General features: G+C 46.1%; 1 protein-coding gene across 4 annotated transcripts in view; it reads right to left on the bottom strand.

The window, feature by feature from the left end:
- The window catches only part of vps13b (vacuolar protein sorting 13 homolog B), a 351,965-nt gene that overhangs the window by 67,264 nt on the left and 267,636 nt on the right, over positions 1 to 17,065 (bottom strand). For all 4 annotated transcript variants that reach the window (XR_013506903.1, XM_078287161.1, XM_078287162.1 and 1 more), the window contains exons 39-41: positions 12,490 to 12,692; positions 10,645 to 10,861; positions 8,154 to 8,338 (exon numbers count right to left, since the gene is read on the bottom strand). Coding sequence is in view for 3 of the 4 variants with exons in the window: in XM_078287161.1 (XP_078143287.1) it covers positions 8,154 to 8,338; positions 10,645 to 10,861; positions 12,490 to 12,692 (605 nt within the window). In the remaining variant the exon portion in view is untranslated. The remainder of the gene's footprint in view (positions 1 to 8,153; positions 8,339 to 10,644; positions 10,862 to 12,489; positions 12,693 to 17,065) is intronic.

The following is a 17,065-nucleotide window of genomic DNA, read 5'->3' as shown; positions in this document are numbered from 1 at the left end:
CCTGGAGCCGTTCCTCACACTGAATAACCATCAGGCTATGTGAGTGTTGTTCTCACATTATGTGATGATTGGTAGGGCGCCTTTCCTTCTTCTCACATTGTGTGGAAATTAGCATAAATGTGCCTGGTCCTCCTGTGCGAACTAAACCAGGTTCTCAGGTTCCCTCGACCACCTGCAGAACACAGCTACTGACTGATCAGTAGTGGCAGGGAGCTCTCAGCACACCTGAAAGCTGCCAGGCTGTCAGGCACAAGTTCACGATTGTGTGTGTGTGTGTGTGTCTGTGTGAGAGAGAGAGAGTGCTCGTGTCTGTACGTAGTCGGACAAACCAACCATCTACTGGAGGTGTGGGGCTTCCTGGACAATGGCCAAACTCATGGAACTGTCAGCAAGGCCATGGCGGTGTGTGTGCCTGTGTGGAGTTTGCTGTGTCAGTGTGTATGAGTGGAGAAAATGTGTGCACAAAGTGTGTGTGTGTGCCTGTGCTCTTAGAAAGCAGTGGGTGACGTAACCTTAAGCTTACATCATGTCCGAAATGCCACATGGGTTTTCCTGGAACCAGCTTCCCGTAATCGTACCTGACAGAGTTGTGCACCCGCAACCCCACCACCGAGCCACCGGAGCGGAAACTCACCCGGTCTCCACAGAGAATTACCAGAATTGCGTTACTAAAACACCCGGGGTGTTTTTTTTTCACCTGTGATATTCTATACACATGACGGCATACGGCCATGAATATGTAAGGTACATACATGGTACGGCGGAGTGCATTTGCATGGCTGCATTTGCGTCATGTTCCCTTTGACTCGCTGCCCTGGCCTCGGTGGGGAGCGGGGAGGGGTGCAGATGAAATCGATAACCAATTAAAAAAAAAGAGATGGAGCGAGGGTGGAAAAAGAGAAAAAGATGAAATTCATTTTAAGTCAGCTGTGTTGAGTTGGACCTCTGGCACAGGGCGGTGGGAGGACAAGGCACCTGTGTGTATGTCAAATGGGTTTGCGTGTTTGCGCTCAACAGAAAATGTGTGTGAGCATATGTGTAAGTTCAGCATGTGTGTGTATGTGCGCATGCTACAGTCTGGACAGCGTCAGTTTCCGCTGCCTGATTGTGTGTGTACCTTATCTGATAAACATGAAGAAAGAAAAGCCAGCACTCTTAATGTCCTTATATCATATATTTCATCATATATCATATATATCATCAACGCTGATGATGCCTTATTGCTGAAACGCGTCCGTCGTTTGTGCTCTATAGCTGCCCATTCAAATATATGATATAAGGACATTAAGAGTGCTGGCTTTTCTTTCTTCATGTATTAATCTTTGGCCGTGCACCTAAGGAGGATTTTCTTGACCAAGTTGTGCTCGCATTTGGCGGAGTTTGGACCTTATCTGATAAACAACATGTAACCCTGAATAGCTGACATGCCGCTGGCTGGATGGGTCGAATCCATGTTTTCCTCCAGCAGCTTTCAGAGTAGACCTGGCAGCTAGAGCGCCTGCAGCAAAATAGCAGCTGAAGGTTTATCTTCATTTTCAAGTTATGGTTCCATTTTGGAGGCGGTTCAAATGCCTGGGAAGTTAAGTCAAGGACTCTTCAAGTAGTTTAAATATTCAAAACTATTTACAAATATATTTATATCCAGAACTGTTGGCAGCATTGTGTATACACAGATCTGATTTCCCTCCCTGTCACCCACCTCCTCCACTGCCAAACCGCACTCAAACTACTATTCTGCATGGACTCCATTACTTTTCTGGGACTGACTGACCAATCACATTGTCCCAAAAGGGTAAGCTCTGCCTATTTTATGCCCCAGGCAGACTAAAGCAAATACGCAAAGTAAACGAAATGATTTCAATTTTCATAATCGACCCGGGTCCGATGGCTGCTAAAGTTCAGATATGTCCCTGCAATTGAAGACTCCCCTAGCTCACTCTGAGGCTGTAGCCACTGACATCCACAGCCTTGTCTGCCATTACTTTTATTAACAACATCAACACTGCTGTTAGCTCTTCTGTTATTTCACTGATGCCTATATTTCAGAAAATTCCACTGCTAGCTACCTCTTATCAGCCAGCAGACAAATTGAATTGACGTCGGCCTGAGCAAATGTTTACTCAGGAGATGTAATGAAAATTGTTCTGAAAATGACTCTCGCTATGGTGTCTCAGGTGGGCCAATATACGTTAACATTAATCAGTGTGGAAAATCAGGAATAAGCCTGGGCTGAGATCTTTGCGCTCCACTTTTTCTTCTTTTTTTTTTTCCTCTGTAATGCAAAACTTTTAAAAGGGGACTGGAGGTTTGGTGGATGAGGTGTAAAAACTTCTCCAGATCAAATTAACCACATGGACAGTCTTTTATTTTTACAGTGCATTAGCTGTGACTAATGCAGGTCTGCTTGAGCGCTGTCCCACTAAAATAATAGTTATCTTGGCTAAACCATACTCTCCCTCTCTCTGTTTCTGGTCCCCTCTGTTCCTCTGAAGCGAAAGGCCCTGCTGACTCCCCTCGGATTTTAACTCCCAACAAATGGTCGCATATTTTTACTAATGAGAGAGCGAATTAGCATGTAGAAATAAAAAGGGGTGTGCTGAGGATGTGAAGCTGAGGGAGGCTGAAGAAATGAGGCATGAAAGAAATGGTGGACCCATGTTGCTCATAATAACAACAATGACAGAAACAACAGCTGCAGCAGCGGTTATGCCTGCTGGTTCATCTCAGGCCACAGGGCTTTTATAATATCAGTCGCAGGCCAGGAGAGCCGTGATGGCAGCGCAGAACCCTGCCGGGACATGAGAGGGCGTCACACAGCGCCTCGCACGAAAACCCCAGCGGGGGAGCGGAGGGTGTGATGTCTGTTTCAAAGAGTCAGAGTGATTTGGGCAACTGCTTGAAAGAGCGAGCGAGCGATCAAATTTATACATTTGTATATTAAAAATACCTTGCGTGGGTGGACGGTAAATGTGCGTGTGCATGAGAACGGCGTGTTTTATTACATGCCGAGGCTGAACTCAAGTTCTTGCTCTCTTCCTCCTCCTCCTCCTCCTCCTCCTCCTCCTCCTCCCCTGAGCTGGGGTCAGGCTGAATCATAGCTCCTGTGTTTACTCCCCGTTTCTCAGGCTTCAGAACCCCACAGAGAGGGACAAGGGAGGAGAGGGGGAACAAGGGAGAGGGAGGAAGAAAAGAGAGGGACGGAAAAAGCAGCAGCGAGGACACCTGCTTATGATTCAGAGGACTGGACCACACGGCGGTGAGAAGGTGAGAATGAGTCACCTTCCTTCCTCCCTCTGTCCCCTCATCGCTGAGTTCCCTCTGCAGGTGGGAACCTCTGGACGCTCAGCCGTGGGCTCTGTCCTTCTTCAACTGCCCCCCCACCCACCCACCCACCCACCACCCCTCCATTACTCTAACCCTCCCCACCCTTTACCTCCTACTGTATGTAAAAACAGCGCGGGCAACAATTCGTCTTTGAGTAATGGAAGGTGGTTTGAATTCCCCCTCCGAGATACTGGAACCAGTCGTGAAACCACAACTATTTAAATGCAGGAAATCTTGATTTTATAAAATGTTAATATGATCTGCTCTGGGGACAAGAGAGCGGCCTGGCTCGGAGCAGGAAACCCCTCCACCCCCCCCCCCCTCCCCACAACCACCCCACCTTCATCTATTCTGAGCAGCGGGGAGGGGAGAGAGAGAGTGGAGGGAGGAGGGAGGGGGGCTGTAGGAGAATGAAAGAGAAGAGAAGAGCGGGAGTAGAAAAAGGAAAGGGAAAAAAGAGAGAGAGAGGAGAATAGAGGGCATGAAAAGAGGAGGGAGGAGAGGAAAGGAGGATCCAGTTGTATTTTGTTCACCTGCACTCCTCTCCTTCCACCTGCTGGTAAAGAACAGCCGTAAATAGGAAAACAATCACTGTCTACATGATAGGGGAGAGTCGGAAGACAGCTCCATGCTAACTATCTCTCTCTCTTTCTGCTTATTTCTTTTTCTTTCACTCTCCCTCTCACTTTCCATTTCTCAAACTCTCTCTCTATCGGCCTCCATCTCCGTGTGGCCACATGGTAATTTTAGAGCCCTGAGAAATTATGACTGCCTTCTTTCTCTTCCATGCTTCTCTCTCTGCGCAGGCGAGATGTGAAGTAAATGAAATTCCTCTGGAGCAGAAACTGAGCCATTACTGTTTTGGATTTTTATGGCTGCATTTCCGTTCCCTGTAGCTGGACTTTCTTTCTGGCCCTCGGAGAAATCAAATAAAAAATGAATTAATTGAGAACTTTTGAAGTTTCATATAAAGGAAAGCAAATAAAAAAACAAAAAAAATCACTGCGCGCCAGAAGCTGAAATCAATTAAATCTGGGATCACAATGAGCTTGGCTAATGCCCAAGAGGCCCTGTTCAAATAACCCCCACGAACCTGGCGGCACCACTGCTATGCAAGTGTTTGGATGAAAATATGAGGTAAGCAGGGCTGTGTAACACATCAGTAAACTGGATCCAATGTCTGATAATTACTCCACAATCGCTTCATTCAAACAGCCCGCGATACACGATACTGCATCCAGCAGTGTTGACAAAGCGCATCGGAGCAGCTTTCAACAATGGACTTACACCAGCTTAAGATATACATTTTCCAATTTATATTTTTCAGAAATGTTACCGATAAAAGCTTTGCTGAACATGCCAATTGCTGTACTGACTGTTTCCTATTATAGACAAGACTGCTGCAGGGCCTGGCTGGGGCATGTACTTGGACATCACAGGACTGCATGCGGCAGAATTAGGAAATTGACTCCTGACCTGATGAGTCAGTTGCAGCTTGCACAATGGCTTCTATAAACGCAAGTCGCATTTCTCTGTTTAGCAGGTGGCAACTAATGTTGCAGAACTGTTTAGACAGTTTTCTTAGCTGTTAATAATAATGCTTCCTATGTACAGTATATCCTTGGCTTCTTTTGCTTTCCCCCACGAACACACTATCTCATCCCGTACCGTCTCATCCCCACATGGAGCGGTTTGGGTAATAGATGGGTGCTGAGAGCCTCCTCCTTTCAGCACCTCCCCCGTGGAAGGCTCATCACCTGATTCCTTTTAACAGACTTGTCAAAGGAGACACGACCACGCCAGATGACAGGAGGAGAGCAGAGGAAGATGTGGAAACCACATGTTCATCATCCACGGGTTCCACCCCCCCCATCCCCCCCGAGTTACAAACACACACGCACACACACACACACACACACACACACACCCGTAGACACAGGCATCCATCTGCATGCACAGACATACAGAAATGCAGAAATACACGCACCCATCCATCTCTTAACTGATGTATAATACACCACTGTCCATGTGTAATGTGAAATATCTGTGCGTGTGTTTTCTGTGTGCATGCTTGTATTCCTGTGTGCATGTGTGTGTGAGTGCGTGCATATGTGTGTGTATGTGTGTGAGGTGTTGTGCTGGGATATATCCTCCAGCTCCCAGTATCTCCTGTCAGACAGGACATACGGTTTCATCGGCCTCCCGTTTCATCAACTGGTGAAAAATCACCTCTCTCCTGGACTAGAGAAAATGTATTTTCACACATATCGCTTTACACAGAGGCTGCTACGAACATCGCTGAAGACCCCACCTCCCTCTGTGTCCATCTATCTCCATCCTTCCAGATCTCCCCCCTCCACCCCGTCCATCTCTCTCCTCCCACTCCTCCTTCCCAACTCTGTCTGTCACTGTCGCTTCCTCTAGTCCTCCCTGCTCCCTCCTCTGTTCATCCCTCCTCTGTAGACCCCAGCCCCTCTCCCTCTGTTCTCTACTGTAACTCCATACGCGGCCAATCAGCTAGAGGCTTCGTGGTTTCGTTCATTATGGACTTCACAGCTGCGAGGCCCCGGAGTGATGCCAGACATCTGCAGCACCTTGCAATCTTGAAATATCCCTGGCCTGGACACACAGAACAGGCAGGAGAAAACAACCTTAGGTGAAATGACTGAAGGAGTCCAGCAGAGCAGCTGAGGGACAGAGGGAGGTTACGGGGAGATGAGGAACTTCTGCTGCAGACGGAGGGAGGAGGGAGAATGAAAGTGAACAAGGAAGAGAGGCTGGGGGTGGGGGGGCAAACCCTGAGGGCATGTGACAACTGATAATGCAATAACTTGTTCAAATGTAATAGAATGTCCCTCTAAATGGGCTGAAAATGTGCTAAAACCTGTTAATGTAATAAACTGCAGGATAATGTAATAACATCACATTATAACATTAACTGGTGGTGATTTTTACTTTATAAGGGGTGTACAGTAGCCTATTTTTAACTGATGATGTAATAATAATATTGACAGTAATTTAATAGTTAGTACATTCTTCTTATTCCTATAATTTATTACATTATTAGTCAATATAATTATTATATTGTCGGTTAAAAGCCAGAAAGACAAATTTAGGACTTTGGAAGACCTTTTTAATGCTACCTGGAATTGAATTTAAGAGCAAAATAACAATGAAAATAAAGAAACAAATTTCTGATTGAACATAGCAAATGAAAGTTCTGAAACTTTAAATGGGCAGGATAAGAAAAAGTACACAAGGAAATTAATTGTTCAGAAACATGATGTGAAATTATGTTTAGTAAAGCAGACACAATGGAAAAAAAAAATTGTTGCATATTGTACTACTAACCCTACTCTGTATTAATCTAAGAGTGGACATGCAGCAAAAAGAAACCTGTGTATAAAAAAACATATCTCTAATTATTATAATATATTTCTTTTTTACTTTTTTACATGTAAATACCACGTTTCTGCTTCAGGGAAGAATGAAACGATGAGGAGGAGGATGGAGAAGAGTAGTAGGAGGAAAGCTGAAGAAGGGACCTGGCTCGGCTTTGAGGGAGATAAGCTAGAAGGGGGCGGGGGGGTGGGGGGGTGGGGGTGGGTGTTTGGTTAGAGAAAGACGGAAGAGGAGTGACGGGAGGAGAGGTGGGACGTCCCGTCCCCCGCTGAGGCCCTGCAGACTCAGTAGCTGCTACAGCCTGCCAAAATATAACCTCATCCGGGGTTAGAGACACCTGGCTGTTCACACCAGAGCACACATGATGACTTCCACAGCTGTCCGGCCGTGTATTACATGTTTTGAAGGACAGCAGGGGTCTCTGTCATTCAATAACATGTCGGGTATGGGAGTTCTCAGGACGGTGATTTCAGAAGGAGCCGTGGGGCGTCGTAATGGCACACGGCCAAACTCTAACAGTTTATTTCTCTTTCATTGCAGGTGATGTTCAGCAGGGAGCAGGGAGAGGGATGTGTAGCTCCTCTTCTCATCTTACCCCTCCTTCACCTATCTCCTAGTAGACAGACTATGAGACCACTTCAAATCCTCATAAAACTGATGCAATATCTTCATCTACAATAGAGGATCTTATGATATTTCTTCACAATGTGCCGTGTGTGTGTATGTGTCTATGATGGATTTTTCTGAATAAGGCTAGAGATAGAGACTGGATACTTTTTAACTGATTTCTACATGTTTGTACCTTGAATGCTCTGTTTGCAAGTGCGTCTGTCTATATCTGCAGTATGTGCAGTAGTAGAACATATTAACATTTTATAAAATCAAAACATAAAATGGTCGGTAGTAGAGCTCATACAGCACTTGGGTGGGGATTTTTTTTACTGATTCTACCTCCTATGTGCCTTGAATGTTTTTGGGGGGGTTTCTGAAGGGATTCAAAATTGTGCATGTTTTCTATGCTTTTGTATCTGTTGTATAAGCCTTAGTCAGGACGAGGTCACTCACTGCCATCAGTATACAAACTGATGCACTGATGTGTCATAAATCATCTTATCCAGGCAGCACCATTCATATCTGAACCCTGATTCAGTGAAAAACAAGCTGCGCAAACGTAGAATTGTTTACCCTCATCATCTATGACTTTCTTAGGTAGTCAGCATTAGTTAGCATCACTATGTATTCCACTGCAGATTGTCTTTCACTTTGGAGACCCACATTTGTTTGGTTGATTAAACTCTACCACTGACCTGCTGTGCTTCTCCCTGCTTCATTCTAGACTACATTCTACGGTTCCTAGTTTTGGGTTAACTGCATTCTGATCGACACCATACTGTATCATAGAGCCTACTCTCTGCCTCTATTCCTACCTGCAGGACGTCCCCCAGGTCGGCGGTGCTGATCTCGGGGTCCTCGGTGGTGTTGAACGGGACGGGGGTAATCCTGACGAAGGTGAGGACGCGGGGTTCGGGGTACCTCCACAGCATCACCCCCGGACTTTCCTCCGTCTCGCTGTAGAACACCACCTCATAGGGTCCTGGCATTCTCTGGGAGGCTGGGGGGGGGGGGGGGGGGGGGGAATTGTCACAGGAAGGCATTAAAACAAGAAAGGGAAAATACAGAGGAGATAAAATATAGGAAGTGCAATCAAGAGAAAAAAGAAAAAGAAAAAAGAAAAGAGGAGGAAAGAGTTGGAAAGGAAATAGAAAGAGATAAGATGAGTTGAGATAGATAAAAAAGAGGGAAGAGAAAGGAGAAGATGAGACCAAAGAGCAGAGGAGGAACTGGAAGCAATCCCTGGATTTCTAGATTAAGATAGACTACAGTGCTGCACTCTTACTCCTGATACTATAAAAACCCATTGCTACACAACATTTCCTAACAAGAAGGCTTTAAGGTTTTAAGGTTTTATTGGCCTCCTGGAACATCTGCAGCTGTTGGGAGAAGGAGGAGGAACACTCAGAGGTTGAAGCAAATGTGAAGAAAATCCCTATGTGTTCTAATGTGGTATGTATGATATTGGATAGCATTCTTTTGCGGTATGTAATTTACCTGTTGCAGCAAAAGAACTAACTTGGACTTGCACGCCGTCTCAGTCTTTGTTGCGGTGACGCTCTTATAGTTATTTCTACTATGGAATCTGAACCCTGCAAAACAATAACTCCTAAAAGAGCGCTGTAGATGTTTCCACACTTTCAGAATGTTTATATGCATGAGAAGCCGTATATAAACAAAGGGACTGAGTAAACATTTTGCTATTGAGTAAACAGCCATTGATTGAACCATACTAAGCACCTGCAAAAACTGGAGAAGAAGTATAACACTGGATCTAAACTTCTGAGTGGTGTTTGACTTAAGTCATGGCTGCTGTTTGGGATTCAAGTCCTTTGGAAAAATGTTTATTTGAAAAAAACAGTCAAGCACAGAACTGCTGCATTGCTCGGCCCCTGGGGGTACAAACACTGAGACTCTTGTTCCAGAAAACGCATTTCAAGAGGCAGCGCAGGCCGACTTGCAGCTTATTTTCCTTTTATGCGAAGCGGTGAGCTGCCCACTTGAAGGTGGACGGAGTATTGTTGTTACAGTTGCTGTAGCTTTTGTTTTGTGAACGGGGTGGATGGAAGAAAAAAAAAAAAGTTGCTTTCATGAGGTTTTGCTTTCATTCATGTTAGTTTGAATTGACTGCTTCAGAGAGGGAGAGAGAGAGAGAGAGAGAGAGAGAGAGAGAGAGAGAGAGAGTTCTCCAGCGGCTCCACCTTCTGTCCATCTCTCTCCAAACATCCCTCCCTCCCTCCAGCCTTCCCTCCGGTTTTCCACTCTCATTTTATCCCTCCATCCCTCCCTCTCTCTCTCTCCAGCCTTCAATCTGACCCTGTCTCCCTTCTCGCCATCTTTTCCTTCCCTCCTTTTACGCCTCACTCCATCCTTCTTTCATCTCTTCCTCTGTCCATCTACCCCATCCCTCTTTGCTTCTGGCTCCGGGGGGACCGCTCACTGTTCTTCCCTGTTCTCCGGGGCCCGGTTTGCCCCGGCTGTTGACAACATGTTGCCGACAGATTGTCCTCTCTGTTCTAGTTCACTACTGTACGTTCTCCTGCTCCAGCCAGCGTATTAAATGCATCAAAGACCAGCGGAACGGTGCAACAAACAAAGACTCAACCACAGCTGACAGAGTGGACGGCTGGTCTAGAGCCAGAGAGAAGTTTGATCCTCTGTGTATAATGTTGGAGTGTGTGTGTGTGTGTATGTGTGTGTGTGTGTACAGAGGACAGCACACATAAAGCACAGGGAGGGGGAATAAACAGCGTGTTACTCAGAGTGGAACCAGGCAGGCATGTCCGATGAAACTCCTTTGCACATAGGGCTTTCATCTGACTTTGATTTAAGCCGATGCGTATCTTAAAGTGACATCTCACTTTGGCAAAATATTTTCATTTTTTTTTTCAGTTTACAATTCTCATAGGAGTTTATGAATGGTCGACCAACGATTCTGATCGCCCTGTGGATGTAGGGGACCAGTACTTACCACTGTCCTTTTTGAAAACCCAGTTAAAAAATAATACGAATAATGCATCTATGAAGCAGGAAAAGTACATCCAGGTAATATTATTTAATTCTGCCTGTTTGCAATTATTGCTATGAATGCCAGTGGATACAGCAATCAATCCTGAGGTGGGCTACTGCTGAACATCTATGGAGGTGTGCCTTCTGAAAAATGAAAATGTTCCACAAGGCAAACATATCACTTTAAATAGGATTTAGAGCATTGTAACCCAGGCTTTAACCAGATTTAAGCCTGGTTTATACTAACTGTATACTAACTCTCATCTCTACACTACACCGGTATGCATATACATTCACCTGAGTCCTGGATGTACTGGAAGAGGCCTGTGCGCAGGTCATCGGAGCTGTGCTCTGTCCTGGGAGAGGGGGAACCCGGGGAGGGCGGTGGCTGGGTGTGGCAGGGCTTGCCCTTGGAATAGGTATCAGCCGAGTCCCCTGTCTGGAAGTGGAGGTAGGCCTGGAGGTGCTCCACCACCAGCTTCAGACAGTTCAGATGCTCCTGGCCCCAAAAGACCTGAGGAGATAGAAGGAGAGAGGGGAAGACGGTTGGGATAGAAAGACAAGTACAAATGGTAGGATGATAAAAAAGAAGGAGAGAAGGAGGTGAAGAGGGAAAGAGGGAGAGGTGGAAGGAAATGAAGAGAGAGCAGGATGTAGGGATTGATAGAGGGAGGGATAGAAACAGTGAAAGAACAGGAATAGTGATAAGAAAATACAACAACAAAGCTGGACATTGAAACAGACACATAAACAGAAATAGGCAGGTAGACGATCAGTTAAACGTTCTGTTCCAAAACAGGAAGCGCGGCAGTCAGGGTTACCCTCGTCACCCCTTAACATCCTTACTAACATTACCAACACAACCTAACATCCTCCTTACTAACCCGCGGTTTTCCCCCTCCCTTGCTCCATCAAAGCAGGCCTGCCTGGGGTTTGGACTGAGGACCAGGAATCTCTGAGTCAAAAACACTTCACACATGGAGCTGCCTGCCTGCTTGCCCGCTACTCACTAGCTCGCAAGGGTGGATTATGACTAAACTCTGAAAACAGGAACATTTGGGGATTTTTTCAGGTTTTTGGAAAGAGAGCGAGAGAGAGAAGGAATCGGAAGGAATTCCGGTGGTTTTTGTACAGGACTTGATTAAAACACCGCAAACGCCAATATTTGCAGAGGGAAATGTATGATTACGTATTAAGTGTTGAGTTGCGAGTGATGTTTCTGTTAATGGGCACGCAATAAAAGCATTATGGGAATCATTGAAAATGGGGGAGGGGGAGGGGGATTCCCCCTTAAGTAATGTGGAATATTGTACCAGTAATAATACATTCAGCTACAGTCACATCGAAAAGGGGACTTTTCAGTGTCTATATTATGTAACACCTCACAGGAAAAAAGGCACTCAACAGATATAACCCCTGCTTAAAATAGCCTGAGAATATTCCATCACTTAACCAGCAGAGGTGACTCAAAGCTACATAGGAATTACAGCATGCAATTCTTACTGTCATCACTTCAATTGAAAAGAGGACTGAAGCCGTGGCCGAATTGAAGACGGACAACAGATTTAAGTGGAGTGCTGAGTGTGTGATGGGCTGCGGTTGTGGGTGTCAGCTCATGAATATTGTAAAAATTAGGACTGAAAACCAAATTGAAGACTGCAAGCAGTGAAGCTGAGGTTGAGGTTTAAAGGGGGCGGCAGGGTGGCCTGGCTCAAGCCCACGTGTTGAAGTGTCCTTGAGCAACACACTGAATTCCAACCAGCTCCAGAAGTGCTGGTCTGGCCCTGACGTCTGACCTCTGACCTTGCTGTGGTCAGGGGCGAAGAGACTTCTTTCCCTACAGGGGTCAATAAAGTGTCACTTCATTGACGGCATTGACTCATGACGGCATGAGTATCACAGGTAGTGAATGTAATTAGGTCATATTGAAAGCAGATGCACACTTTTGACATTGAACTTGAATTAAGCAAGACTTAGCAGCAATTCGGGCTATCGTATACAAATCTAATTTTGAAGATTTAAAAAAAGTTTAAAATCCCAAATCCTAAGTCCCATTAACTTTGAAAATTTAGCTTGGACAACAAATCGACTGTATATGTCCACTCTGAAGACCGTGCGTATTGATGTAGGGGGTTTTCAAACCTGCAGCAGGCCTCCCTTCAGGTCCAGCAGTAGTTTCGGGGGGCCGGGCTCAGGTCCGGGGCTGCCGCTGTGCCGACACCACCGGGCCTCCAGGGCGGCGCTGCAGGAGAAAGGCCCCAGCAGCAGACGGCTCCGGTCCTTCAGCCCCGTTCGCACCAACACATCCTGCAGCTCCAGCAGCACAGAGGCGGCTTGCACAGCATCTAGGAGGAAAGAAGAGGGAGTGGTGAATGACGTGTACAGCATAGGCTGGGACTAGAGAGGGGGAAAAAGATGGAAAGGTCTACGACAAATAAAGTCTAGACTGGATCAAAGAGGGAAAAAGGGGAGGTCAATAATGTGTATAGCCTTGATTGGGCCTTGGAGGAAAAGAAGAAAGTCTCACTTAGAAAAACAGAGTTGGAATTAATACTAGTGAACCAAGGTAAAGTTCTGCGGAAAAGTGCAATACTTACCCTTCTAATGATAAATGATTAACATGGGTCATGGATACAAGAGCAACCGGGACACAAGAAACTGAAACACATGATCAGTTCAACCTCCAAATCCAGTCGCACAAATGCTATCCTCTGTGTTTTGAACTCAACTAACACAATCTGGCTTAGAGACATCAAAGCAGCACAGCATACAAACACATCAGTCACATCACTGGCCTCCAAAACATGATGCTCATCCAATGTTTAGTAGCAGGAGTGCTTGGTACTAAACAGGGCACAAGGATTCTGAGGCCATTTGCCCTTTGTAACAATTACGTATGAAGCTGTCCTTTCCCCAGCCTCAGTGTGTCTTAATCAACATATTTGACGGGTCCCCACATGTCAAGAGGACCGGTACGAAGAGAGGAGGTTTTCAATTAAGACGGGGTACCAGGGTGAGACAAATGTTCTAAAATTTGGGTCCCAGGCTGAAAAAGTAAAAAAAAAAAACTGTCATGCCTTAACACCAGATATAGAGACTGAAGCAGGGATTCTCTCTAGTGATGAGATATGATGACCAGTAGCAGACAACCACCTCTTAATAAGAAGAGGTGAATCCTCTTCTATCATATTCCTCTGCTGAGTGTCTCCCTCTGACAGAGTTGTTCTGGGGTCACGGCAACACAACGGTCACAAACTACGGTTGCTTGCGGCTTCCATAAATCACCAGATGAAGAGCCTCTCAGCCGCTACCTCCCTCTCTCTCCTTGCTCCCATCCTCCCCTCCCACTTTTCATCAGTCCCTCCCTTCCTATGAGTTCTCCTCTGGTCAGCAAAGGCAGCACCAGTCCATTAACATCACTGAAGCTCTGTTCAAACCGAATTTGAATCTGAATCTGTATCTCTGCATGGCCTGAAAACCCCAAAAAGCTTAACAGATGACAGAAACACACGACAGTGACAGTGAGAGTGCCCTAATGGGATCCAGAGGCAGCCAAGGCCATAGACAGCATGGGCTGGAAGAGCCAGCGCGGCCACTTACCCTGGAAGAACCGAAATTAGCTAGAACCACAGCTTAACAAGGACAACATTCTCTGTCCCTTTCCGTTTTAACAGAGATGTGTCACTGCGGTCACAGACTGTCCTGGGCTATGGTGGCCTGTTGGCCCATAAATCAGCAGACCGAAACCCCTTCTCAGTTGTTGACATGGGAGGGCTGTTCTGGTCAGCTACAGCCACAGCAGCAGCGGTCCATTTGGAAGCCTCTACCCTGGATGACTAATAACGCCCTGAGAAGCGGCTCTTTAATGCGCCTTTTAACTCCAGAAACCCTCACTCTGCCTGCCTGGCTGCGGGTCTGGGAAAGCAACAGTAAGCAGCAGCAGACTTGTTTTGGTCCCTAACTGCAATTAAAGGGGGAGAAAATAATTACAACTACTAGTATTTCCTTATGTGATTTTGAAAATCTCAACCCTGGTTTATACAGAAAGTAGAAGGAAATTTTGAAAGCTTTTCGAAAGAGCATTCAACTGACAGCACTTGGCCTTTTGGCGCCGCCAAATTTGCATGTTGGTGGCTCCAAATGGCAGCGAGAGGAAACTGTTTGAAAACTTGAACCTGAACTTAAATACCCAGAGCTCATGTAATGTGACATCAGTAAACCGCACACAGCACGCTCCTGTTTACCAACCCATCCAGTCTGTCATCGCTTTATGGAGAAGTGTCAATACCCGACACTCCCAATTTCATTTGGGCACATATAGGACGAATCCACCACGTCTCAGTTACGCGGCATGGAACGCTCTTCTTTTCTCTATTGCTGCCCCACTTTGTGGTTTAAACACCTTGTCTAGTGCAGCTTTAAGGAAGGACTGAAGGATACTGGGCTTGGGGTTCACTCAGGGTAAAGGAGGGTGGAGGGAGGGGTTTGATGGAAAGGTACAAGGAATGGATGGAGAGACAGATGGAGACAGTGGGGGAGGAGGTGATAGATGAGGAGACAAATAGATACAGACATACAGAAAGAGAGAGGGAGAGAGAGAGAGAGAGAGAGAGAGAGAGAGAGAGAGAGAGAGAGAGAGAGAGAGATATGACAGATGAGAGAGCACACAACTTTCCAGTCTTTGCGAACCGACTAAGGAACATCTTATTCAACATAAGAGCCCAATAACACAACAGGGGGCTTCCAGTGAAAGAGGGCTTCTCATGTATAAATCTTCCTACGGGGAAATATTATACTGGGATGACTCACCTCTCTCAGGATCGACACTGTTGATACAAGTTGGCAGTTTACCTGCTAATATTTTCTGGTGTTGCGGCGTAGAGAGAGCTGTTAGAGATTACTTCTGAACTGTAGACACCAGGTTTATTTTCATGGCTAGGATTTATTAGACAGCACTTGGGAACTCCCAAACTGGCTTGTTAAATGGAGAATCTCTTATTCACACACACACACACGCATGCACGCACCCACACACACATAAACACATAGAGACAAGTGCATAGACACACACAAACACATATGTACATTCAAGTGCAGACAAACACACACACACACACACACATACACACACACACACACATGCACGCAGTGGGTATCAAAGCGTTCTCTGCTCTCTCACCATGCGTCATTTACAGCCCAGCTGACCACAGCATCCTGGTGTTAAAGCCAGCAGCAGCAGCCAGCTCTCTTAATAATCACCCTAATTGGGAGTGGTTTTAATGAGGGGGGATTCCCCCTCTTTCTTCCTCCCTCCCTCCCTCCATCCTGGCTGAATATTAGACAGAGACAGAACTTCTCCTTCCCTCTATCCATCCCTGCTTTCCCCCATATGACCATATTATGTTTGTCTCCAGAGATGTGTCAGCAGGCAGCCCCATAACATTGCACTGGTGAGCTGTGATGTGCTGCCATGGGCAAGGAGGAGGTCAAAAAGAAATGGTCAAAAGGAAAACGAAAAACAGAAAAAGAAAGAGACTGGATACAGCAGGAGGGGAGTTGAGAAAGTGCGCGGGGGCGGGGAGCATGCATGGATGCAAGTAATTCAGTAATTCAGTAATCAGAGACAGTGAATGACAAAGACGAGTACGACAGGAACAGTAAAAGAATAAGAGAAAAAGAATGATAGAGAGACAGAGAGAGAGAGAGAGAGAGAGAGAGTGTCTGTGATGGCTTGATGAGGGGCGGAAAATGAAGAAACGGCAGCTAGTTACTGAAGGGTTTGGACCTCAGACACATAGTTCTGGTTAGAGAGACGATAGACAGAGGCCAGAGACCAGGGGACAGATAGTTATCATCCAATCATCACTTAATACACCCTCCACCCCCCCACTCCCCCACCCGATGACACAAACACACACACACACACACACACACACACACACACACACACACACTCCAGACACAGGCAGAAATGCTCAGGTTCACACTCTTCTGAGAAATATGAGCACTTTTCACAGAAACCAGAGAGAATGGCATGGCATGGCATGGGGACACACAAGAATGTTGTGTTATGCCACTGTGAAAACCATGTGGTTGTCCCATATGGAAAAGCCATACACACACACAAACACACACACACACACACACGCAGAACCACTGGAGTAAATGGACAGCTGTTGTTTTGGGGGTATTTGAGGTGGCTCCAATATTCTCCACTTCATGTGTTTGGGGTTTAGAAAACTGGCTCACTGGGAGCCAAATGAAATGGATCCTCGGATATGAAAGCGCCAGAAACACACACACACACACACACATGCACACACACACATACACACACATACACAGAAAAACACAAAAGGGCACAGAAACACATCAGTACGCATACACACAAATAAACCACGCAGAGACACTCACAAAGAAAGAGACAAACACATGCACACAAGCAGGTCCATATAGTACACGTGCATGTATACACACACACACACACACATACACACAGACCCTCTCTATGTGATCAGCCGGAGGGGGGTTTAGGGTGTAATCCAGGGGGTTTGGTCCTTGTGTGGGTGGCAGAGCAGGAAGAGGATCTGGCTACAATAATGGGACAGCGTCACAATTATGTGGGTCTGCATTCAGAGCTAATGCTTCGATTTTCTAGAAAGGAAGTCTCACCCACTAGCACAGCATGCACACAATCCCACAATCCCGCACACACACG

Source organism: Centroberyx gerrardi, chromosome 12, assembly GCF_048128805.1.
Source record: "Centroberyx gerrardi isolate f3 chromosome 12, fCenGer3.hap1.cur.20231027, whole genome shotgun sequence".
Taxonomy (NCBI): domain Eukaryota; kingdom Metazoa; phylum Chordata; class Actinopteri; order Beryciformes; family Berycidae; genus Centroberyx; species Centroberyx gerrardi.
The sequence above is the reverse complement of the archived record's forward strand: the minus strand, read 5'-3'. Positions and strand labels throughout refer to the sequence as shown.